At 34.5% G+C, this 27249-nt stretch overlaps 1 protein-coding gene across 11 annotated transcripts in view; it reads right to left on the minus strand.

Moving 5' to 3' along the window:
* Positions 1 to 27249, minus strand: part of SNTG2 (syntrophin gamma 2) — a 285354-nt gene that overhangs the window by 126268 nt on the left and 131837 nt on the right. For 7 of the 11 annotated variants that reach the window (XM_068937268.1, XM_068937271.1, XM_068937266.1 and 4 more), the window contains exons 3-6: positions 21067 to 21123; positions 20910 to 20967; positions 4665 to 4708; positions 4506 to 4547 (exon numbers count right to left, since the gene is read on the minus strand). In XM_068937268.1, the coding sequence (XP_068793369.1) occupies positions 4506 to 4547; positions 4665 to 4708; positions 20910 to 20967; positions 21067 to 21123 (201 nt within the window). The remainder of the gene's footprint in view (positions 1 to 4505; positions 4548 to 4664; positions 4709 to 20909; positions 20968 to 21066; positions 21124 to 27249) is intronic. The other 4 variants (XM_068937274.1, XM_068937273.1, XM_068937275.1 and 1 more) reach the window with 2 other exon arrangements.

Consider the following 27249-nt stretch of genomic DNA (forward strand, 5'->3'; position numbering starts at 1 on the left):
TGCATTCCTAAATTCTACATGACTTTCACTTTAGGTGTTTCATGTGACATGTTTGTGTTCACGCATGTGCACTCTGCATAATTCAATAAACATGAGGTACAAAATATTTAGCTCCTGACAGGTAGCAGACAAGAGCATCGTTGACATATTCCATCTACAAATAGTGGCTACTGACAAACAAGGAATTCTTACAGCTGCAGGCTTAGGAACAGTAACTGCACACTTCTTTTTGAAGCGTTTCTTCCCAATTACAAAATTATATACCATATTGAAATAAGGAAATCTCCATTTTGGGTGAGAAAACTCAACCGTATCTATTACTTAGCTATAAATAAGAAATAAAATATCCTCCATTCTTTCAGGAACTTTGGCAGTAGCCTACCTAATCTCATACCGCATAGAATCAGTCCCTTCCTAAATTACTGGAGCCATTTATCAAACTCCACTCTGATTTTGATAGCAGGCTATGGCTGTAGAAATGTCTCTTTGCAGATATGTCTCCAGGCCCATTGAGATCTCTTTCCCTTCTGGAGCTTCTTTCAGCCATATGGCCCACAGTTCCAAAATGTTTTGTTTAGCGACTCTCATTGAATTCTGATACAAAATGCAAAGAGTAGCTTTACAAATTTCTCTATCATTCCTCATGACTGAGAATAGCTGAGTTATGTTGACAGTTCTTGAGTGTTCCTTGGAACCGAAAAACAATCTGTAAGGGATGTAACTTACAGTTTTGTGAGGAATAGCTTTCAGGAGGTTTAGAGTTTTATATGCGCAATAACAACCTAAGCAGCAGGAGGGCAGTTCACCAATATAAAACAGAACTGATTCTGTGCTTTACTGTGATTCTGTCTGTTATTATTTTAGAGATTCAGCCTGACTGCATTAATCAGCACTAAGAAATGGACTGTAAAAATCATGTAGTGCACTTTATCTTGACCTAGAGAGACCACCTCCAGGTAATAAAAGCAAGTTTAGTTTCTTTGCCCATATAATTTCTGTCTTGCTGATAAGACTGCCAAAACCCATGTCATTTATAGTTGCTACAGATGCTTTTCTGAGATACACTTGCCAATGAACACACAACAGGTGGTAAGAACTTTTATTTACACTACCTTTTACTGTATGCCAGAACAGCAGTGCATGTGGACAGAATATGAACTGTCTTTATTTTGGTTGAGAAAACTCAGTCATTATTTCAAGAAAATGCAACATACTTAGAAATAAGAAATAAAACTTTCTCCATTCTCTTAAAAGCCAGCAGTCTACCTAATCTTATATTGCCTAAAATCATTCCCTGCATACAGTCAATCTAATAAATGAATTAAACCAATTTAAAACTAAACAATGTTAAATGCAGGACAGAACAAATATTGTGGTGATTTGTGCTTCAAAACTACATGAAATAATCAGAACAGTAAAATAAAAAAAACCATATATAGTATTGACCCTCGCTTTTCTTTAGATCAGTGAGAATGGCATGTGCCATTAGTTTTTCAAACAAAATGCAGTAAAATTTTCATAATTACAGGGCTAAGGTAGTAATCCTTGACTAATGCCTTCAAACTACTTATCCTTAGGCCATCCATTATGAAATCAAAGTGCTTATCACTGAAGCAGAGGTAGTATCCTATGAAAGCCATATGGTATAGAATTGTTGGAAGTGATGCATAGGAGAAGGACGAGTCTTAGATATCAGTGTAAAAATGGTTCAGGACAGAGCAGGAAGTAAACAGCACAGGGAACAGATGAGAACATATTACTGCTAGGAGCCATTCAGATACTCTCAGACAAGAGCAGTTGATTTGGTTCAGTAGCTTCCTGAATCCACAGGTTCTCTATGCTCATACTCTGTGTACTGCCTACTCTCATCTCAGCCATCTCTTCTCCTCTGTGCATGTCAACACATATGAGGGTTTAAGTGCAAGTGATTCTTAAACTGCGGTAGAGTATAAACTGGAGGAGAAAATATAATACTGTCAGAACCAAAACCTTAGGCCAATCAGATAACATGTGTTGGTAAAAACATTCCTGAAATTCAGCCAGCGAATTCTGACTTATCTCTTGTCTAGACTCCAATAGGTAATATGAAGTAGCAATTGATAAGTATTTTCTAATGTATGGCTGCAAGCATCTAAGCACTGAAAATGCTATAGAAGTAGTTACGTAAAAGAATAACATCTTTCAGAGAAGAAATTCTCTATTTTAATTCTTTTCCCCAAAAATTGAATGACCTTACTGAAACTTCCCCTCATCTTTTGAATGAAGAAGAAATAAGAGAGTTTGAGAAGTTACCATTTAATTATGAGAAGAGGGAAGCTCTTAATATCTTAATCCTATAAAGTAATATAGAAAACACTTTAATGATTGCTATTTTAAGCAATCTCTTTGAGATTACTGGCCTCAGAAATATCAGATATCTGAAGATCAGGAAGATTCTTTTTTTATCGTACTATACTTCTGTAGAAGTCACTTGAAGACTCTTGCCAGAAAGAGTTAGTCCTAGCACTAGTTATCTTAATTCTATTCTTTAAGTTAAAGATTCTTCTAAACTTAAAAAAATATATATACTGTTAACATTTCTCAAAAATCGACACTAGTGAGCCTCAGCAAACAAAGGAGTTATGTATCTACCATATTCACACTTCATGAATATCAATTTGGTCTCTCTTAAGGAACTTCACCAGATTCAAAAGCTATGTACAAAATGCAAGAGCACTCCATAGTATGCTGTACAATCCTGTACAATCTTTTCCAGAGAAGGGGACTTTTCAGTGTTCCATCTCCCATGTAATCCACATACACACTGGTTTTCACATGAAAAACACGATACAGCAATGTGTGCCTTATTCTCATCACAGCTTAAAGCTGAGATCTTTGTATGTTTTCTGTATTTCTGTCCTTCTTGCTTCAACATTTACATTCAGCCTTATTAAATACAAATTTTACGTTACGGTTACTTATTATCTCTATCCTTACAACATCTGGCAGTACCAGCTTGGAATTAGGATGTGTCCAATATGTACGCTCAGACTTGAAAGTAGGAAGTTCATCTTAGGCCTACAGATACAATCTAAAAGAATCTTCAGAAAAGAAGAAAAACCTGCAACCCATGTTGCAGCACATTAAGTATGTTAAGTTCTTTTAAAGAAACTTCCCCAAAATCTGATGAATAATGTCTTAAAATGACTTATAGGATAAGCTGAAATTTGAGCAGGGTTATCACCACTGCTTTCTCTATTCCTCATATTATTGTCCCAGCATTTCGACACAATATAAATATAATGTTAAATGTTTTTGTTATGCTCTATCTATATTTCTGTAACACTTGAGAACTCCTAACACAAAACAGGTACACCATGCTAAGCACTACAGCCCATAACAATAATTATATAACTATATACATACACACACACACACATACAGGTACACAGGTGTATATGGACATACATAATTTATATATAGTATTATACACACAGATATATACGATATATACACATATAACCTGCAAACTTCAGTCCCTTTTAATTGTGCTGAAGGCAGTAGATATCAAAGATTTTAAATATCTGAGTAAGAACTTGACACTCACCCCGCATAATCTAATTTTTTAATATTGCACTTACAGTCAATTAAAATAGATTCTTTACCACAGTAAATCAATCCCTGTTCCTGCAGTGCTAAAAAGCTGCAAATTTTTGTACTGTTTAAATGTATTACCACGATATCTAAACCCTTCAGGACCACCTACAATCCCAGTGGATCAGGAATTATACCAAAGTTATACTCCATAAAGACTATACCTGTATGCATAGATAAATAAATAAAGTTACAAACACACATACACACACACATACATATATATATAAAGCCTATTCAATGTAATTGCCTTCTTAGTTATGCTACCATAGGTACTGAACAGTCCTTGTGGGTATTCACAGTTACAATCTCTCAGGGAAAGCAATGTATGGTTTTTTTATATTTTTAACATTCACTCCTAAATAGTGAAGCTCTTTTCATTTTTTATTTGCATTTCATTCAATTTTTATGGCAAGTAGGTCAGTGTAGAGTTTACAGAAAGAAAAAAGTTATCATATGTTCATTGGTGAAACTGATAAAGTTCCTATTTGGGAAGAGCAGTTGGACTCCACTGAACAGAATGGACATAACCTACCAGGATTTGGCATTTTTTGCTTTATTTTCTGCTTTGAAATATTTATTTTATCTAAGGAATGTAAAAACTATAGTAACTGATGTTGGAGACTAGAATAGTATGTTTCTGCCACAAGTGCATGTATCTTACTGTGAAGAGTCACAAAAAGATGTAGAAACTATAAAGAATGTGAACAGCCAAAATAAAGCTCTTAATATTCACATGTCGAATAGACCTGGCTAAAGCATTGTGTCTTTACAGTGAAAAAATAAATTGATATGGTACAAAACTAGAGAAAAAATAGTGTGGACACAGGATATTCCGTATGTTATCAAAAAATCAAAGTAGAATGACTTACCACTTCTTCATGGGTAGCATTTTCTACATTAATACCATTAACCTAAAAGCAGATATGAGAGAGAGAAAATGATTTGCAATGTGTCAGTTAGCTAATGAAATAAACATAAAGCCAAGTATGAAACAAATGCGTCTGCAGAACAAGCAAATGTTTACTGACCTGTATTATTGCATCTCCTATAAATAACATTCCTGTTTGGTCAGCTGTGGGATTACAAAAGGATTGCATTTTAATTGAAAAAGGCACTGAAAAATAATGCTAGATTGCCTTTCAGCACTTGTTTTAGCAAGCTGTTTATAACAGTCACCTGAAACTGCTTTGTTTGGGAAAACACCAACAGAACAGCAATCAGTCACCATCCTGTAAAGCTAATAGATTCCTTCCTATTTCAAGCAAATTGAGAGAGTTACTTTCCATGCACAAAGAACTTATTTATTATGGAACATAAACATCGTTTCTCACTAATGAAAGATTTCATTAAATTATGTGGAAAGTGTGATTCACACTTTTCATTAGTCTTCTACAAAAGGAAAATAGGAATTTCAAAAACTACTTACCAGTTCCTTTCCCCCCAAACAGATTTACAGGGACTGCTGTAATTAAAGAGATTGTGCCTAGAATACAATACTACTCTTTAATATTAAGTTTAAGTTAGCTTTGTTCTTGAGAGTAACATAATACATTATTTCAGTATGCAATTTGCACGTGTCCTGCCTTACAGAATTAATGGGAATAATGTAATGAAACTGTAAAGAAATATAATTCTATACAGGTTCAAACAATGACATTTCCTGAGGTGTACTCACTGACCATTAAATTTTATAATTTTTAGTGGAATTTGAGGATGTTTACCTCTTGGAATTTAGCACTTAATTAAAAGTAAGGTTGTGATCCTGCCAAGATTGATGTGGTTAAATTAAGTATATGAACAGTTATATATATGATTGTATAGGATTATTGCTTAGAGTTTTGAAGAATGCAATACATGTTAACCAGAATAATATTTTTAGAGAAGGAAAGAGGTAAAGAAAGAAGTAAAAAAAAAGTATATGAGTTTCAGAAGTTTTGTTTCAGACTAGTTAGTCTGGTCTCCCAGATTGAATGGTCCCACAACCCAGGTGAGGCAAAGCTGCCCAAGGAAAGCTATTGTACTAACCCTCACTTTCTGGGATTTTGGTCCCTAAGCAGCCCATCCAGAGACGCACCAGCATCCCATTGTTTTTGTCACACAGTGGTATACTCCTGATGCCAGTAGTAGCTATAACGGGCCACATCAGCAGAAGCAGGCCTTACTTACAAGTAATACAATGCTAACTGCTATTTGAACCTCCTTATAGTGCAGATCTTCAACTTTATTTGAACAAAGGTGTAACACCAGGAGAGTAAGGTTTCATCCTGCTCCTGGAGGACACCCTTAATGAAGCAATCCTGGCACTCTTGGATATTATTTGGTCTATATAGGGCTGGTGGCAGGACCCATGCTTCAAATCATCACAGCAAGGCAGCTGTATTTATACATACTGCAACGACTGTCACTCAACTAACCTACAGGCCTCTGCTATGATGAGGATGGCATGCAGCTGGCAGTTGTTGTTGTCTTGAGGACCTGTCTTGTTGGCTTTTCTGGGAGGCCAAAGTAGTCGACGTCCCCATTGGAAAGATTTTAGCTGGAAATGATGACAACTGAAAAAAGAAGCATAATAAAAAAAAAAGAGGTGGGAGCACAAGGACTTTGGAAAAAAAGCTCTGCAAGAGGTGAAAGCTACAGAAGGGCTAGCAAGAAGGGGAAGCCTACTGAGCCAGGAGATGTTCAGGTGGAAGATGAGTTCCTGATGGAAGAGCAAGTCACAAAGAGCCAGAGGCCGGTAGCTGTAACCATCCTCCTAGCTGTTGACCTAGCCATGACAAACTGCTCAATTCTGGCACAGTAAGGCTGTATAATCTTGAATCAGACTGCTGTGAAAACTGCTACTTTTTGAGAAAGAGCTATAATACAACACGTAGACCGGCATCACGTAAATAAGAAAGGTAAAACTACAGACACAGGCAAGATTGGTCAGAACGGCCCAGTTTGCAACTAAAGATAGAAGAGGAAAAACACTGATGTGAAAAGTATAAAATCTCAAGGAAGAAAATCGAGGAACTGGAAAATAATAACTCAGCAACACTGAAGATCTATTGCTCTTCTATGGAGCAATAGAAACTGAACCTTCCCCACCTGACTGATGACTTCAAGACCAGCAAAGACCCACGAGGTGTCCCACAGGGGTGAGGAGTACTGCAATACCTACGTACCATGAGCATTAGCTAATATATACTACAACTTAAGAGCAAAAAGCATTTATATCCTTCTTGCAGAATCTCTGAGCAGAGTTGTGTGTGTCCAGACAACGTAACTGAGACAAGGTGGGTTACATGGTTGATACCCAATGCTCTGTGATCTGAAACAAAGCACTGAAGATGGGGACAATCAGGAGCTTTGCTCACAGAACTGTGATACTGCTCCAAACTAAAACAATAATATATTAAAATCTCCATGACTGGTTTGATAGTAGCAGCTGTCATCATAGCCAGTGATGGTACGCTGACAAACTATGCTTGAAAGTCTCCTATTTTGCTTTCAGTCAAACCACCATTTTGGTTTCAGCCAATGATGTATAATTTAAAATCAAAGATGGTTTCTAACAAAAGTATTTTGCCCAAATCAAATTGAGAGGACATGCCCTAAGATGCAGAAATTAGATGATAGGTTACAAGTGTATTAGAAATCAGTGTTGTTTAACTAAATAGATGCTACTCCTTTAAAACAAATAATTTTGCAAACTAGGTGAATGCCATCTCTAAGGGAATTATTCACTTTCTCACAAAAATGTGTAAATCTACAAAAAAAATGATAAGAAGCGGTGGTTCAGAAAACCAATCTAGTTGCTACTAAAGTATTCTTGGAAAGAGAAAAAGACACTTCTGTTTCTGTAAGACTTATTTTAAATATTGAAGACAAGTGCATATGTCATTTAAAACTTTACTGAGGTTTTCATTGGAATTATATGTTCTCTACACGACAAAAACCTTTATAACTTCAGTTAAATGTTTCAATTTATGTGGAGCTTTGCCTCCCACTTAGCACCCTCTATACAAAGGTGTCTATGAAAGGCTGTTCTGTAACTAGGATCACTATGTGTAAAATTAATTAGTACTGAAAAGTAGAAACTTCATAAAGAATTTTGGCGTACCAAGTGGTAAGTAACCTTATTTAGAGAAATAGTAAATGCAACGTCTCTGGAATTCGTGAGGTTTCATTTGAAATAATATAGAAGTTTGGTACCAATACCAATAATTCTAGTAGTCTTGAAATGAACATGGCCAAAAAATTGACTTTCCAAAAAAAAAAAAAAGCACAAAGTAGTTATGAGCAGAAATGTACCAGGCTTTAAAACAGCATTAAACATATACTGCAGCAACTAGTGTTAGAACCCTTTTAGTCTTCATCTTAATTGTCTTTTTTTAAAAAAAAAACACTTAAATTGGTAAAATTCACAAATGATACTGCAGTAGGAGGAAAGCATCTGGGAAATCTAAAGAGTATAAAGTACATTAAATGATATGAATTTAATCAAATAAAATGTTCCTACTTTTAAGAATATATCAGAGTTGAAACACTCCCAAAAGCAAGCTGCCCATCATTCAAGTCACTTAAAAAATTCAGAAAGAGCCATGGACTATCTGAAATAATTTTGCACTTGATGAGAAGGAAAAGCAAGAAGAAGTAATTTTTTCTAGCTTTACTTCATGTTTCATATTCATTAGGGCTGAAGGAGAACTGCATTAAATTTTCTAAAATTTGCAAGATTGTGAAACTGTAAATTTTACAGAATAGATGATAGAGAAATCCTGATAGACCACATGCACAGATCGGAGTTCCTATATACAGATTTGAGTCTGTAAATAATTTGATGTGCATATTTTCCTACAGATTGGTCATACTAAACATTTCCATTTTGAAAAAAATTGTTAAATTTCTGAATTACACAGGCAATATACAAGGTGCTAAATTCTCTGATACTGTATCAGTTTTGCACAAAAACATGATCAGTTTTAAGCACATGATTAGCTTCATTGACCTCACAAAGCTCTCAACTTGTAGGCTAAACTTTAAATATATGTGTAAGTATTTCACTGCATGAGGAAAACAAAAATCATTAATTAGAAACCAGATGACAAAATAAGAAGACCGGAGAAATTGGTAACCAGAATGCAAGAGACTTCTTAAAAATGTATAGATGTATTTTTCCTTCCTCTCCCATGAACCGGACAAAAAAGTATCCAGCATGACTATAAAGATATATTTGGTGCCATTTTTTTTTATTACTGTATTTTAAAGATAATTTGACATTTTTAATCAATATTTTAAAGAGGAAATCTCTTACCTCAGACACTGAAAACTATCTTGTTAGAGAAGCTTTTAAAACAGAACATGTTCTTTACAGGGCTATGTTAAATGTCACTTCGTTGTTTAAAGCAAAAAAATTGTCCAGGTTTCTATTCTTGAATAGAAAAAATTGGCACTCTTGTGTTCGCAAGTGTAAGGTATTATTTTGTTACTAATTAAACATGCACAATTTTTACAACAGAAGAATCTATGGGAGCATACCAAAAATGTTAAATCATTTGAAAACATTACTGCAATTAATTAAGTGTGATTTATTGCCACTCCACGGTGATCAGAAAGCTGAGGGCATAAATGTTGGCTTTGTATTCTAACTATGGATTCCTTAATTTTACTTTCCTTCCTCCTCTCCGCTGGCACATAATTCAAAATAGAGTTTTATAGCTCTTATTTATTTACTGTCCCAAGATTATTGCAGTGCTAAGAAGCTACACAAACAGAAGCTAAACATACAGAGGCAGCTAGAGGGCAAGTACAGGAATCTGTAAAAGCATGAGAAAGACTTACGTGACATAATATTGCCAAGGAAAAGAAAACTATATCTAAGCACAGCAAGTTCTGACCTTACACTACTATAAAATAAATCTCGATATTAAGCCTTTTGCCTTATCACAATAGCCTGTAACTGCATCAGATTCCAAAAGCCAAGCAGGATTAGGCTGGCTGAATACTTGGATAAGAATCCCATAAAATAACTGCTGCTGCAAAAAGTGATGCTTTTTAAGTTAGCAAGTTTTGCTCAAGTCATGAATTCACTGTTAAATTAATGCCTTACCAGGAAGGTAAGCAAAAATCTATTTCCAGAAGAAACTATGCTATTTGATATAAGACTGTTGAACACTGGAGTTGATTTGCTCCCAATAAATTATGCGGAATTTGAGATGATTTATCTCTTTTTACAGTGATATAGAAATATTTGTCTCAATATTTTACGCAAATTCCGTGCTAGTTAGCGACCTTAATTTCTGCATTTCACTGAGAATACCAATATTGTGATTTTCTTCATTTGTTATAATCTACTATTTATAATTAAATTGATATTTTTTACTGAAAAGGAAACAGCTATTGCTCTAAGAAAGTTATTTAGCTCCGAAGAACTACACATATTCCAGTAAGCTGGAAAAGATCAACTTACTAAGTACACTGTGGACTCCTTTGTACTATAGATATATATGAGTACTACTGTTACTATCAAAGGAATAAACTATACTTTGATTTCCAGATATTGATTCTCCTCAGTATTATTCTTCATACTCTACGCAACCCACCTCATTTTCTGGATCTTTTTTGCTGAGAGAAACCTAAGCGCTGTTTTTCTAATTCCCAGTGCCTAGAATGCTATGGGAGCTACAGTGAGATGGGAACTGCATTTACCAAAAAAAAAAAAAAAAAAAAAAAAAGCCTAATGAGGAGCAAAAATAACCTCACATTGAGAGTAGATAGATTTTCATTTTCAGTTTTTGAGGAAGACTTACAAGGGAAATTAAGAATAATAATCCTCCCAAATTAAACATGAATAGCAGAGTCTCATCTGGAAAAATGCAACAACTCAGATTCCACTGTGCGGAGAGGGAAGGTAGACACTTCTAACCATATACACTTCAGATTTTTAGTGTCATATTTACTATCGTCCTGTGACAAAAAATTATATTTCCTCTGTTCCACTATTATTACCATTTTTCTTCCTTATTCTGCTTTATTGATCTCTAGCTCTGTTTATCTCCATGATTTCCCATCTCTCACTTTCAGTGTGAGAATCCCTCATGGGATTCACATGTTCTCTCATCCCATTCTCCACTCCCTTCCCTGGAACGAACAGCAAGCACGTAGTTAATTCTGGCACTTAAGACCATGTAAGCTATTTTATGAGATTTTTTACAGAAATAGGCAGCTTATGTGGAGATTTTACAGTCAGCTCATGTTTTCCAAGTCTGCTTTATTACTGTGAATTGCTGAATTTTCTTTTTCTCAAATGAAATGTTTTAATTCTAAAAAAATTAGAAAACATCAAACAGGAAAAAGTAATAGGGCTGAATCTGTTTTGCAGATGGGTGTTTGACATTGGCTTTGCTTTTTTGCTGTTTCCTTTCAGATGATATAAGCAAAAAAGTAGGTTTTCAGAATAAATTGTTTATCAGAATATTCTACTAATAAAAGTGTTTTTCTCTATATGGCTGGCACTGAATCCAACTTGCAAGGAAAACTACTGCAACAACAAATTTATAATATTTTTCATTGTAAGCTATATTAACGGAACAAATGTTGTTTTCTACATGAATACTGCTTTATATTTTATATAAGCCAAAAAGTAAAAGGAGGCAAATGGGTAAGTGCAATTAGCAGTTACAAAAGCATATCAACGGGCATTAAGGAAAAGCATAAACAGGAGATAATTCTTTCCTTAACTTAAAAAAATAAAATAAAATAAACAGCCTTTTCCTGCCCTGCCATGACTTTTAGAAGGCAGATGATATTATAACTGTTCTCTGTGTCTCTTTCCAATTTCAAAAAACATCATTTTGACACTATTACCTTATAACTCTGATAGCCTATATTACTGACAAAATTTGCCACTTTTTTCTGAGCTGGTGGGGACAACAAGCACTACCCATATCAAAACATATAAGACTAGAATCTGGAAAAGTCCTGGGGATGACTCATTTTTTCAATAAAATGCACTTTGTACATCAAAAGATATAATAGGAAAAGCTTTAAAGTTCAGTTAAATTTCTGCCTGTATGGTTTCTGGTTGCAAGTGGGTCTGTGACATCAGCTGCACTGATGGTTTATCAAATGATCTGTATGAAGTGTCAACACACCCTGTGACAAAATAGACTAATTTTAGATCTACTTTGGGAAACAAGAGGAGAAAAATGCAAATAATTTGAATTTCCTGCAGAAATACAGGAATAGAGGTATTTGCATGTCTCATCAGAGGTTCTGAAGCCAAACTACCAGCAAAGTGATTCTTTCAGTGCTTTCCAAATAAATAATATTTCAGTGTGAAGCCAGTGAAGAAAAGCTGAGACACTAGAAGTTACCTTTTGAGTTAAGGGGAGGGGTTTATTGCAACTCAGATTAATATTTGTTGCCAGCAAAGAGAGCCTACACGAATGTTATCATGCATTAGATGATGAATAGCAAATTTTCATCTCATCAGAATTCGTGTGCCTCAACCAACAGCGTTTAATGAGATATTTCGTGAATGTGTGATTATGTAAATAAATTTGTACTAGAGGAAAATATTTTCACTTTCATACACACTTAGTAAATCAGTTCTTTCTCCTTTGACTTTATCTCTATAGAAAAATATCAATATAGAAAGTTAAGAAATATAAAATTGCAACTTTAGTCATGGAAGTACTAAAACTTCACTTTTTCAAGGAAACATATGGCACCTAAGATGGGGTAATGAGAAACAAGAGTCCATTTTTTAATTTATTTTTAGAAAATTTGAAAATGCTGCATTAGTACTGTTACTTATTATTTGAGATACATGCCTAACTACAGCCAATAAGCCCATCACTTTTGAAAATAAAAGTAAAAATACTCATCTGTTGTGTAAGGACAGAAGCAGCAATAAGCAAGTAGCAAAAGCAACAGTTACCGTTGTGAGTAAGCTATGTTCACGGTTAAAAAAAAAAGAAAAGTTCCACCAGACAAGAATAATTAGCCATTAAAAGACAGCACAAAGCAACTTAAATTGACAAAAAAGCAGTGTTTCTAGGAATATGGTTAATAATGTCAGAAGGTCTTTATATGTTACTCAATCTAAACCCGACAATATTTTAAGAATGATTACAATACTTTTCAGCTGAAAATAGTTGCATGCATTTTAAAATTAATTAATCTCTAGGTGAATAAATTGTTTAAGAAATGCAGTAAAATGTAATGGATGAAGAATCTGCTCACATAATTGCAATATTCTAAGGCATAAGCTTAGCTCTAGTAGCTAACTTATGATTAATATCACAGGTAAAAGGCTTACCAAGCTGAATAGCATAATACAAAGTCAGACAAATTATGAATATGTAACATTTTATATGGAAATAAATTAAAGGCAAATCTGGTATCTTCAATCTTTTCTTCCAAAATATGTAACTCAATTTCCATCACACACCATTATAAAATGTAAAAAACATTGTAAAAGATGTAGAGATAAAAATTAGAAAATATATCTGACAAATTGAGGGGGTGCCAGAAACAGCAGAAATATATACATTAGATGAGCCATAAAGAAAGAAGAGATATATTTCCTAAAATAGCATAAAAAGTCTTTAATTCATAAATCAGTACAAAAAGATAAGAACAGTGAAAAGATCAAAAATAGAACTTCTCTGAAATTGTCAAAGGATGTTATTAAATTTCTCTTATTATTCCATATGACACTGTCTCCCAGCAGAAGGATCATTAAATCTGCTCTTTCGGTTAAATATACTGTATGAGTCTTGATTGTGATTCTGCCCCAAAACATTTGAATGAATTTTCTTCTCAATTTAATCAGTATCTTTCAATGTGCTGTGAATCTCTGTTACAGATCAGAGGATGCTTCCCACCTAGCTGCTTGCTTCTCCAGCTTCCACGCTACAGCACCATTTTAAAAGCAAGCTACAAATCCAATATCCAAAACACTATGCATCTTCAGAAAGATTGCAGGTGGTTCTCTTCTGAACAAATTATCTGAGTGAACATGTATGATCTGTCTCCGATTTGCCTGCATGGAATAATATCATTTTTTAATTCTACCTAGACTGTAGTGGAAATAAATTCAGATAATAACTTCTAACCCATTTGGTTAGATTTCTGAAATTCATGAAGAAACTATGTTCAACTAGAGGTAGGTGACTAGAAGAAAGAATAGAAATTGTTCATATCAGTGATCCTAAGGCAGTAGTTTATTCACTGAACTGCTACATGTAATAGATGATAATTAAAACAATATATTGCATTTTGATACCTTTCTGTATTAAGATCAAATTATGTGAATGATAACTGTGATACTACAAGTGCACCGAAATTACAGGTTATGTTTTTCAAATTTAATATTGACTTTTTTGTTTCATAAACTGCAAAACGCACCTTCCAAAGTGAATATTGATCACAAAACACCTGTAGAACTAGGATACAAGTTCCAGAAACATCTTTACAGAATCACAGAATGCTTGAGGTTGGAAGGGACCTCTGGAGATCATCTAGTCCAACCTCCCTGCTCAAGCAGGGCCCTCTAGAGCACATTGAACAGGACCCTGTTCAGATGGCTTTTGAATATCTCCAAGGAAGAAGACTCCACAACCTCTCTGGGCAACCTGTGCCAGTGCTCAGTCAGCCTCATATTACAAAAGTTTTTCCTCATGTTCAGATTGAACTGTCTGTGTTTCAGTTGGTGTCTGTTGCCTCTTGTCTTGTCAGGGTGCACCACAGAGAAGAGTCTGGCCCCATCCTCTCTGCACCCTCCTTTCAGATATTTAAATGCATTCATGAGATCTCCTCTCAATCTTCTCTTCTCCAAGCTGAACAGGCCCAGCTCTCTTAGCCTTTCCTCATCTGAGAGATGCTCCAGTCTCTTCACCGTCTCTGTAGCCCTTTGCTGGACTCGCTCTAGTAACTCTATGTCTCTCTTGTACTGGGAAGCCCAGTACTGGACACACTACTCCAGATGCAGCCTCACCAGGGCTGAGTAGAGGGGAGAATTACCTCCCTGAACTTGGTCTGTCTAATGCAGCCCAGGATACCACTGGCCTTCTTGGCCACAAGGGCTTGTTGCTGGCTCATGGTCAACTTCTTGTCGACCAGGTATTTCTCTGCCAAGCTGCTTTCCAACAGGTCAGCCCCCAGCCTGTAGTGGTGAATGGGCCTATTCCTGCCCCAGGTGCAGGACCTTTGTTGAACTGCACTTCCCTTGCCTGAACTTCAGGAGGTCCCTCTCCACCCATCTCTCCAGCCTGTCCAGGTCCCTCTGAATGGCAGCACAGCCCTCTGGTGTATCAGCCACTGCTCCCAGTTTTGTATCATTAGCCAATTTACTGAGGGTTCACTCTGTCCCTTCATCCGGGTCATTAATTAATAAGTTGAACAAGATTGGACCATCTTATATTTTGATGCTTAATTATTATCTCGAATAAAAATATTATCTTGAATAAAAACACAGGCAATATAATTAAAAATAAATAGAACAGAATAAGAATAATCCTGCAAAAATATTAAGTGAAATATGTGATACTAGGAAAAAGCGTACAAATATTAAATACCATGCAAGTTCTAATGTTTTGTATTTAAATAAGGCCTTTCTTCTGTTCAATGAGATATTCATGTTCAGCCTTCACCTTTATCGGTGCAAAGTGTAACCCAAGCTTTTGACACACTCTGACTTCCTTACACATACAAGCACCCCTATCTGGGCTTAACTCTTCCTTAAACTTGACCTTGTTGGCCTACTGGAGAGAAGCTCCAAGGCTTCTGGCCACTCACCTGTTCAGCCTAGCCTTGCTTACCTTAGCTGTACTACCTTCATAGATGACTGGAGTCAACACTGAAAAAATACTTAAAGAGTAAGTAACACATATGCTTCCCTATTAAACCATCTTTGTTTGGCATCTATGTGTAAGTGAAACTGTCATAAGCCCTTTTCAAACCCACACCATGTTTTCCAAACAAATGGCCCTGAATACAGGCAGCCAGGATGTGATATTTGGTTACAGATATACTCCATGTTTGCAGAGTGCGGGGTTTCAAGCCAAGAATGTTTCAATGGTTGTCCCGAGTTTGTTCCAGTCCTTCCATGATACATGGCATTTTCAATCAGAAATGGACTAAACACATAAAATAGAAGTTTTCTCAACACAGCAGAATGTGAGTTATAAGTCACCTTAACAATTACAGAAGGTGGGAAAATGCTTTCAAATTCAGCTTTTAACCAATCTTGGCTCTCAGAAGAGGACTCTCCGTGAAACCTAAAAAATCCAGACTGTCCCTATTTCATCAAGTTACATTTAATTTTATTTAACTATTTTCATCACACCTCAGTAAGCTGAACGCACTGTTCTATTTCTGAAGAGATGAATCTGTTTCATCATTGCTGCTTGCCTGACTCCACATGTTATATACGAGATATAGGCAAAGCTCACAGCAGTTGTCAGATTATTACAGCAGTTCTCACAAGAGTGGAATATGGCATCAAGGTTAAAAAAAAAAAAAGTGATTGCTAACTCCAGGATTCTACAACATAAAATAGAAATTTTATTCTTGATTGGCATAATAAACTGTTTTTACAAAAAGACATCTAATAGTATATGTGATTAAAAGTCATTTATATGTACAATGAAGTTATTTTAAAATCCATGAGCATTTACAGCCTCCACAAGTTCATAAAGATTCTTACTCATTAAAAATGAAAATAACAGATAACAGGGAGAAAGATGTAAACACAGAAAAGCTCATACAATTTAATTCTTACTATGTAAAATGATTTTTAAGGGACATTTAATAGACCTGTCAAAATTTCTCATAGCTTCACTGTGCATCAAATAAGCCTAAATGATCTGATTCCTTTTAATTACCCATGTTCAATTGTTCCATCACCCATCTCTAAGAAAAGGAATCTATATTGGACTGAAAACCTCCTGCAGTCTTTACCATAAATAAACTGTTAACACTGATGGTGATAACAATATAAGAATAGTAGCTAGAAGCTATTGGCAAAATACAAGTTATTAGGTAATGATTCACTCAATTTGAAGCCAGTTATTCAGAAAATAAAGGAAAAACAATATTGTATTAAATCACCTTAAAGAAAAAAGTAAGAGAAAGTATCAATCAGTCTTGGAAAACTTTGGTTAGAAGCTTTCACATTAATAGTATATTTTCAAAAATATAATTTGGAGATTAGTAATGTTACTTACATTCTGAGTCAACTGGAAAATTAGACACATGAGCAGTAACAATAAATCCTTGTTTTAGGAGTGAAATAATTAGCTATGGGAGTGAAATAATTAGCTATGGGACCCTTTGTTTGAGGAGCCCAGTAAAGAAAGGACCATTCATTTCCCACATATTTACTATTTCATCATCAATTTTTTTTAGCAATATGATTGTTCAACTCATCACATATGTGATGCACAGTTTACAGTCTATCTGTTTCCACATAGTTTGTAGTCTCCATGCAATTGCAGTCTATCCGTAACTATCTATCCGTAACTGTCTAATTACTGTCTATATGTTTCCATGTAGTTTGTCCTTAATTTATTCTAAAATTTTGCAACTAGGTAAGTAAACACCTGTAAGTGCCATACTAATATGTAAGTTTCATGCTTCATATTCCTGTAATTGCATTTCTCTAGAGAGGTCTAAGAAGCATTCAGCTGGTCTTAAACATTTAGCAGTTGAAACTATCCTCTTTTTATTAAAGAAATACAATACTGCTATTACTTCTGGAAGAACTTGTCCCATCTTTACTTACTGTGATTGCGCTATGGTGCTGGCTTTTGCTTTTCATGAGTGACTCATATTTACAGAAAACTTATCAGTAAGGATTCCTGTGTGATCTAATTCCAGAAGGTATTTTGACATAGCAGAGATAGGCACTGTAAAGATATCTAGACAGCTAGTTTGAGAAGTAAATAATTTCTTATATTAAAAACCCTACAGTTATATGAAATTATATATCATCATTTCCAGCTTTCCTGAATGCCTACTCTTCTTCCTAGTTAGTGTAGTAGAAGTGATTTTATTATTACCCATTTTAGGTTTTCCAATATTATATTTAACTGATGATTTGTAAGTATTCCTGTTTTTAAGCTTACTTACACTTGAGGAAACATATTTGCTTCTCTTTAAAGCATGCAATTTAATAACTCTGGAAATATATTTGTATCCACTGTGCTGGATTAAAATAGCTCTGAAGTTAATTATATCACTTTCATTTTGAATTCATAAACGTATTTGATTTTCTTATTCTCATTCAGAGACTGGTATAGGAATTCTGTCCTTCTGAAATTAACTTTAACAAAAGCTTTGGTGGTATGAAAAAACGTTATGTTTGTTAGGACAGAACACAGAATCCACGGGGAAATGTAAAGTACTGGGGCATAAACTTGGTGACAAGGGAGTGGCATTAGCAAAACTTACTGCTTCTTGATACTGTTGAGAAGAGTATGTACTCAGGCAGATTCCAGGGCAGTCTTTACTGTGATTTGTAATATATAAGACATTAGCCTTCAGCACTGAATAGTATATTTCAGAAATCTAGGCTTATGTTCTTGAATTGAGTTTCTGTATATATTTCAGTGAACTTGTTCATGAACGTCATATTGATCTTGAATATAGTGAAGTATAAGTATAGCCTCATTTGGAAATTATAAACACAATGATCACAGCAGAGGGGTCTCCTAGACAGCCAAAATTTTAAGAATCATATTATTGTTGCTATAGAAGTGCTTGTGTTGAATAATTAAATGAAGTAAATTTGAAATCCTCATCCTATATCAATAACTGAAGTAAAAATGCCTTCAGCTGTTGCTTAGGTCATTACCAATAAAATCACTCCCTTTCTTCACCTAAAGTTTGGAAATTTAAAGAGGGCATAAAGAGAGCTGATTAATTACATTATTTAGGACAGCAAGAGGGTTGCACAGGTGCATACAACAAAAGTAACTACCTTATTCTATCATTCTTCCAGCTTTTGGAACTATAAAATGGTATTGTATCCAACCAAAGTAAAGCTGGAAATACGACTGTGCCCATGTTTTCATACAGAGGGTGTTATTTCATTGTCACCTTTCAGGTTAGACTATCAGTTTCACCACTATTACTCGCTGGAATAATGGATGTTCATTTATTCACATTTTGAACATAGAGCTGTTTAGTTAGTTTGCGATAAATCTGCACGAATCTCCTCTCTTCCTCATGCTTAACATCTCCTTTTATTATATCCAACATGATTATTCTTTCAAATATCTTTTTATAAATACACACACATATATGTGTATATAATATACATGTGTATAAATAAATAGGGAGAGAGAGATATATTTACATATATAGGGAAAGAAGGTATGCACATATGTGTAGAACACTACTTTTCCCTTAAACAGTATTATTAAACTGTTTCCTCTAACATTAGGACATTAGAATCGTAACACTGAAATCTCTCCTCAAGGTCACCTGTAAGTTATATTTGGACATATTAAAAGCAATATTTTGAGATTCTGATATTATATCCAAGAAAAAAAAACGCAGAAAGACTTGCAGAACATTCCAGACTTTCAAGTTTTTCTCAAAATCTTCACACTTTTTAGAAATATTCATTTCACAGAAGAAAATAAAAAGAATTGTTTTCTGTTATGTGGGCACTCGGTAACCAGAATGGGGGTGCATGATACAAAGTGCCACAATAACCATCTTGATCACAGGTCTGCCCTCCTGCAGTGCTTTATTTTTGCTAATCACAAAAACAGTTAGGTTGGAAGGTACCTCAGCAGGTCATGTGGTCCAACAGCAACACCAGTGATGCCATTAATACATACATATACTGTATTTTTCATACCTTGTTAATTGGGTCAGTGTCTTCATGTTACTCACTGATTCGACCAGGATCATGATATATGGGCTTACTTATATATTTATTTTCTTCATATGATTTATTATACTATGTATTACAAGCTTATTATTGTTCAATCTACAACTCTCATAAAAATATCTATTCTCTTCCACACTGCAGTAACAATATCATAAATATAAACACAAATACTGCATGTAAAGAACTTGAAGCACTCTTTTCAACAGAATATTGAGTATTCATTGGATATCAGCTGGAAATAGGTTTCCAGGTTTGGGTATTACACTTCAAGCAAAATGTGGACCCACTAAAGAAAACGCAGAGGAGAAAAACAAACACAGCCTGAGATCTTGGAAAGCCTGAGGCTGAACGTGGGGCCAAGTAGAATCAAATATGCTCAATCTCCACTGCGCAAAGCAGGAAGAGATACCGATCAGTTAAAAAGATGATGCCAAAAACATGATCCCAAAGGCTCCGAGTCCTTTAAGGAGCACGGCATGCATTTAGTATCATTACGTAGTGCTCTGTCTTTTCTTGCAGGAAAGCTTATAAGAAATGGAAAGATTTATTCCAGAGAAGAGAGGAAACTTGTAGATTTATCATAGAAACATGGTAAATCTTCAAATGTTTAAAGGTTGCCTCAGTGAAGAAAAGAATAAACTAGTCACCATGTTCATGTCTACCAGAGACAAAAACATGACTTCAGTTTTGATTAGCTAAAACCTTTAATACACCTTACAAGGCACCATCTGTCTTGTGTAGTTCATTATTCCCACCTATGTGAAGTGGTTCCACTGAACTGACCCTTTATTTTTCAGAGCAGTTCTCTAATTTTTCAAGTTCATTCCAAGTTCTAATACTGTCCTGCAAAGGAGGTTCTTTTTGAGAATATTTGTCAATGTAACATTTAACTGGCTTGGATTACACTGATTTATATATTGTGTCATCATAACAAAAAATAAACATTACAAATCACTATCTGTTTGCTACTAGGCACAATAAGTCATACCATATGGAAATGAACTAGTGCACGGGGGAAAAAATATGCTTGGTTCATATTATTTTATCCTATAGGTTATTAAAATTAAGTGCATCTGTAGATTTCCTATGACATAGTTGTGTTTTCATGACTAATGCTAAACGCTATGTTTATGACACAATTGTGTTTCTGCTGTAAAAAGTGTATTCTCTGAAGGTAATATTGTAAAGTAAATTGGTAAATGAAGGTAAAGTAAAGATATATGGAGCACTCAGATACTTACAGAAAGGCTTAAAGATAGTGTGATGCTGAAGGAATGATCCATAAACGTATTTTAATTCCGGATTTAAAGAAAATTTAATTTCTCCAAAAATATCATGGATATTATAGTATTATATATTTAAATAATATAAACGTATAGTTTACCTGCTTGGTCTTTAAATATTTTTGATATGACGACAGGCACTTTGTGCTCAGCACCACCCTGCAAAAGATGTGTATTAACCATGAGATCTCATTTAAGACTGGAGACAACTATTTATACTGAAAATTAAAAGGAAAACAAACAAGAAGTTATTCATACCTTTATGCTTAAGCCCAAGCCACCAACTGGTTGTCTACGAAGTGTAACAGTTCTGTGCTTTAAAAAATTGCAGAAAAAATAAATTTAGGTGAAAATATGATATCTGACCAAGCATATAAAATGTCTTTGATTTTAACTTTTAAAAAGTTACTTCTCAAAGGTACCCTAGAATCTGGGTAATCAAGTTCAGTTCTGAAGACTGACTTCACAGTTACTCATTTAATTCCTTACCATAAAGGTCTTTCACACTGGGAGCAGAACTCTTCTATATTATGAATTAAGTACACAGATTTTTAATGTTTTTTTTCTATTGCTGAAGTGACGTTGTTCCTACATAAAAATTTTTACATGCTTTGCTTTGTTTTGACAACTATTTTCACGAGAAAATTATACGAAGAGCTTTGAGATGCATATTTTTATAGCTGAATAATTTTCTTCAGCTGCTCATTTTTCAATTGCAAATACCTATGTTTTCTAATCCATATCTTCAAGCCTATGCCAAGTTTCTTGCAGCATATGCTAAAGACTTTGTGACAATCTGTTTCTCGTGGTTATTTTCTTGCATTTCCTTTTGAAAAGCATAAAGAAGATAAACATTTATCAATATTTTTCTATAGCAACCTATCATATCTTTAAGAGTGTACTGAATTTGATAGTTCATTTATGTGTACCTCTCAGTGTCTGACATCATAATAATGGGACACATCTTTTTACTTCATCTGTTGACAGTAATTATAGAGTTAAGCAGTACTTTTTTAGCAACGTGCAGAACAATACTGCATATAATGTCATCTCTCAGCACCTAGAACAGTAACTCCTAAAGATTTAAGATAAAATATTTTTTTCTTATTCTGTATATCAGAAATTCTATTTAAAATTACTCTTATATGTAAATTTCTGACTAGGCATTTTATGATTTCACTGTTCAGATAAATGTAAATTTTGATCTTCAGCAGTTAAGCCTATACTCATCTTATACTTTAACAAGTACTCATACTCATGCTTTAACAAGTTATTTTTTCTAACATCCAACTTAGCAGACTTATGATGATATTGACTTGGAGGAAAGGGCAACAGAGTTAACTCATACATTTTAGTCTCACTTTAAGAGGGTAACTAGAGCATATAGCTAAAACAACCTAAGAATACTTTCTTGCATTTTTAAAATTTAGCTTTTCTGTTCCCATGAACATTATACTACTCTAGTCTATGCTAAAAATGGAAAACTATTATATCATGACATACGATAACTGATTTATATCAAAGGTGTATATGATTCAATTTCAGATCACATAATTCAGCTTTTGTGAAGTATGTGCTAATTCAGAGATTATTTCATTGATTCTTTCTTTATTTTGAACTGAATCAACACTTTTGTTCAGAATAATCATGCCTATTGAGAAAGCTCAGATCCAATCTGGTTTAGAATATATGGATCTCTGTTTAAAATCATTGACTCATTTCCAAGAGCTATTTTTCTAAGACATAAATCCTACCTGCTTTTTTTTTTTTGTTTCCTTGCACTTATACTTATCCCCTCTAAAAAAAATTAACCTAATATAACCCGTTGTATAGGAATGATGAAATAAATTCTTTCACAGTTTAGATTACTTGAGCATTATTTGGCAAGAAGTGCACATACACTGCAAGGATAGCTTTTGTCTTTTTATAATAAAAAAGACAAGCAAGACATTGTTTATTGGCATTTTCTCCATTCAGCTAACATGCATATTTTATACAGTTTGATAGATAAATTTCAATTGATAATACTGATTACATGATTGAGTTCATAGCTCTACAAAGCACTCTATTTGCATTACATTATTTGTTGTAATTTTGATATTTAAACTATCATAGCTTATAGCATAGGGGATTATGTAACTTCAAATATTCCTATTAAAACATACTTTGACATAAGTTATTAAACATGTACCTGTTTTTTTCTTAAATAACAGCCTTTTAAGTTAGAGCTATGTTTAAAAAAATGCAAAAGAACCCTCTTCATATAACGATGTTCAAATTGTTAAGTCAAATATCAAAAGCTGGACAGAATCATCATCAAGATCATTTAAACAAACTCATTTCAACTACATGCACAAATATATCTTATGGGACAGTATTGTTATCACATGGCCATATATCTTCACTATGACTATAATTAATGGTCATACGAGACCTAACCCTACCTCTGATTTTCATTGAAAGATTGATTTTTGCAATTGATTTTCACTTTTACAAAAACTGAAGAGTGTATAATTCCAGAAGAAAAGAAGAAAGCTAAAACTGGGTCAATATTTAAAACATATAAATAGTCCATGGGTCTTCATCATATCACAAGGGCTTAAAGGTCAGATGATCATAAATCTGTCAACCAATCACCCATTCTGTTATAGAATAGCAGTCAATCCAGTTCATAAAAATATAAAGGAGAATAATTTTATGGAAAAAAGAGTTTTCAAAATTAAATTAATACTTGTTATGAAATTTCCAACCTTAGTGACAGGTGCTGTAATAACTGCCACAAGACACTGATCTGACACCACACAAATGCTTTAGGAAAAAAATAAAACCATGCAAAATAATATGGCACATTTTAAATGCTTTTAAATTGGCTAACTATAAGATTCCAAATCAAAATTTAATTAAGATAAAGTCATCATTAAGTGGATATGCTTCTGGTGGGATAGTGACAGTCCCTAGCTTATTAAAAAAGTTCAAAAAACTACTGATCTGATTGAACATCTAAATTAACTGCAATAATGTTTGTAGGAAACAAAAAGTGAAAAGTAACGATGAACAGGACAGATTCTAGGTATACAGTAATTTTGATGATTTGTTAAATTAGAAGTAAGCTACAATACATATTTTAATAATACCAATTAAAAGATAAATTCTTGTAACAAGGAAAACAATTCCAATAAATGAATAGAGCAGAGCACTATCTGCAAAAAACCATGAGTTCTACTGAGACTAAGAAAAATCTGCATTCCTACAAAAAAATACACTCAAAAGCATTAGTGTAATCCTGCATCATCAGGAGAGTATTAAGTAGGACTAGGGACACTATTAATTATATCTGTATCTGGCAGTGGTGCACACACTTGAAATAACACAGCCAGTTCTAAAATGTTCATTTTGAAAATGACACACATGAATTGGAGCAGCAAGGAAGAGCCACAGGAACGCCAAATGGCTTGAGAGATTTGCATTGTAGTGAAATGGATACCAGGACTTGAATCTACTTAGCTTTTTTAAGAATATTTCAAGGATGATCTAGCACAGTTTTAAAGCAACTTCCTTGGCAGAAGAAGAGTGAATCTTACAGACAAATACAGTGCAAATTTCAGTGACCTGAAGTTGCAAACGGATACATTTAGACGACAGACACAATGTAACATTTTAAACCTTCCTACAAAGATAAACTATAATTGGAATCTAAAATAAAGAACATTTTTTAACAGCAAGATGGCCTTTAGACCTTAAAATGAAATGATGTTTCTTTTTTATCCTTATTTAAACTATAACCTATCATGTGATTTCATGAACACAGATTTAATTTAATTCTAAATGTAGAATCATTAAAACCCTCATGCGCTTTTTATGGTACTATCCACTATAATATCTGGACTCACCTGCATAAATGAAGTTAGTTTCACAACCTATCATAAGTAGCCTCATCCTACGGAGGAAGAATGGAGGCAACTAAAGACTAAAGTACAATTAATTCTGTGTTACTGATGCAAAACTAAATGTTGTAATGATGTAAACTAACTGCCTAATGATGTAAACTAACTAACTAATGTAAACTAAATGCCTAAATACTGTTTATTCTAAATATTTAAAATTTGCATGAACTCCTGTTTAAAGAAGATATGAGGGCAGAATTCATGCAAGATGATGAGAATTATCGAATTTACTGTGCTAGCACCATATGTCGGAGTACCTTACCCATGGAAAGACACCATATATACATGGTTCATTGAGACTTCCAGGAACATCATACAGCAGGATCCACAAGTCTAGTCCTGTGACAGCATGCAACAGCTTGATGATGTGGGAAGTAATTCCACTGATTATCCTCCCAGTAGAGAATGGTAATGTATTTTCTTGCCGTAAGAATCTCCTCCTTAAAGCTGAGATCCTAGGCAGCTGAAATGGTGGTAGACGACCATCAGTCAAATAGATAGGTTTTTGACTCCAGGGTAAAGACTCCAGAGAGTCTGATTAGTCATGTGCAAGGTGATACATCTCACAGGAATCTTGCTCAGCCCAGAAAAAAACAGGAAGGAGTCTGTAGGTTTGATCTACATAGGCACGCACAATATAAGGAAATGCAGGAAATAAGCCCTGGAGATAAAAATTAGGTTGAAAGGAATGAAGCCGGAAATCTATACTTCTGTAGTAACATTTTCTAAACCGCTTCTAGCAGTCCCCACAGGACTGGGGAGACAGATAAGGTTTTAATGTCTGCCTGAAAAGATAACTCAAGGAATATGGATTCAGGTTCATCAGAAACTGAAGGAATTTTTCAAATAAAGGGAGCCTATTCTGGAGGCACAGACTTCATCTGAACTGAAAATAAGCCAGAGCTACCGGTACTTAAAATTCAGGAAGGCTGTAAGCGAAATTTAAAATGTAGGGCTGGTAAATAAGTAGAGAAGATCATGACTGTGGATTATGCTTGCATCATGGATATAAACAGAAAAATTCTGTATCCTCAAGTGAAGGATTTTTGTACAGGTAGAAAAAGCCTGTAAGGCCAGGATGCAAACCATATATATATATAGGAAAGGTAAAATAGGCTGCATAAACAGTACAGTAAATGCTCAGTGTGAAGAAAGAGCTTAGACTCTAAAAAAACTAATAAGGCAACTATCTCACCAAATAAAACATAATCTCTATGAATTCCAAGCTAAATACAAGCAAGACTTAATATTACGATAAGAGTCAATCAGGTGATAATAGTGACTCAGATATGCAGAGAGGTGATGAAAATGAGAAATATAACACTGAAGACAGATTTCAATTAACCTCACGTAGATCAGAGAACTATCACACCAGGATATAATGCAGTCAATAAAATGTAGGTGTCTATCAGTGACTGCTTCATGGCGCAGCTGCTTATGGAGCGCACAAGATTAGATGCAATACTTACTCTAGTCTTGAGTAGCACAAAGGATCTAGTTAAAATTTTTACAGCTGAAAAGATACTCTGTAACAACAACCATTATGTACTTTAGATTCAACATCTGTGAGAGCAAGTGCAAAAATTCCACTGCATTTGAGATCCCAAAAGAGGAATTATACCGAAGTAAGGAAGTTCACTAAAAAGGAACATAAAGGACAAAGTTCAGAATATTAAGTCTTCGGAGGTATTGTGAAGACTACTTAAGGGTACCATGCTGGAAATGCAGAGCCACTGAATGTGGCTTAACAAAGCTTAACAAAGAGCAAATGAAACCAGCATGGCTAAACAGCAGGATAAGAGAGGCTATCGGATATAAGGAGTGGACATCATATTGAGAGAAGGCCAATAAGGATAATGGAAGCACAAAACAGCTTCTGTATAAGGAATAACAGAATAGGCTAACTCAGCCAGGAAAAGAGACAGACTGGGGATCAGGAAGGTCTTACAAAATCACAAGTAGCATGGAAGACAGTGAATGGGAATCAGTTTTTATTGTCTTTTCCAATATATGAATTAGGAGGTATCAAATAACACTGTTAGGAGCTAGGCTCAGAATAAACAAAAATAGGTGATTCTTTGTGCAATGAGTAGCAGATCTATAGAGTTTGATGAGAAAAAAATTTTGGATGCTGAGAATCTACATGAGTTCAAGGGGAGACTGAACAAGTGCATGGAAAATAATTCTGTTATGAACTAATATAAACTGTATTTTGCTCAGGAAAATCCTGAATAATTTGGGGCAGGGAAAGTGTTAAGAAAAGCATCATATATTCCTGCCCCATCCTTACGCTTTCCTAGGGTACACTAATGGCTAATTTTGGAAGAAGGATACTAGACTCAGTAGATCTTCGATCTGAAGCAGTACTTATGCAGACAAAATTTCGCAGCAATGAAACTTCGATAAAAATTCATGCTAGTTTTGTATGCAGTTACAAAACAAAATTCTTCTCCAAGAACTTCATGCCAAAACTGAACTCCAAAAAAAGAAATCTTCT

This window comes from Struthio camelus, chromosome 3 (assembly GCF_040807025.1).
Source record: "Struthio camelus isolate bStrCam1 chromosome 3, bStrCam1.hap1, whole genome shotgun sequence".
In the NCBI taxonomy this organism is placed as follows: Eukaryota; Metazoa; Chordata; class Aves; order Struthioniformes; family Struthionidae; genus Struthio; species Struthio camelus.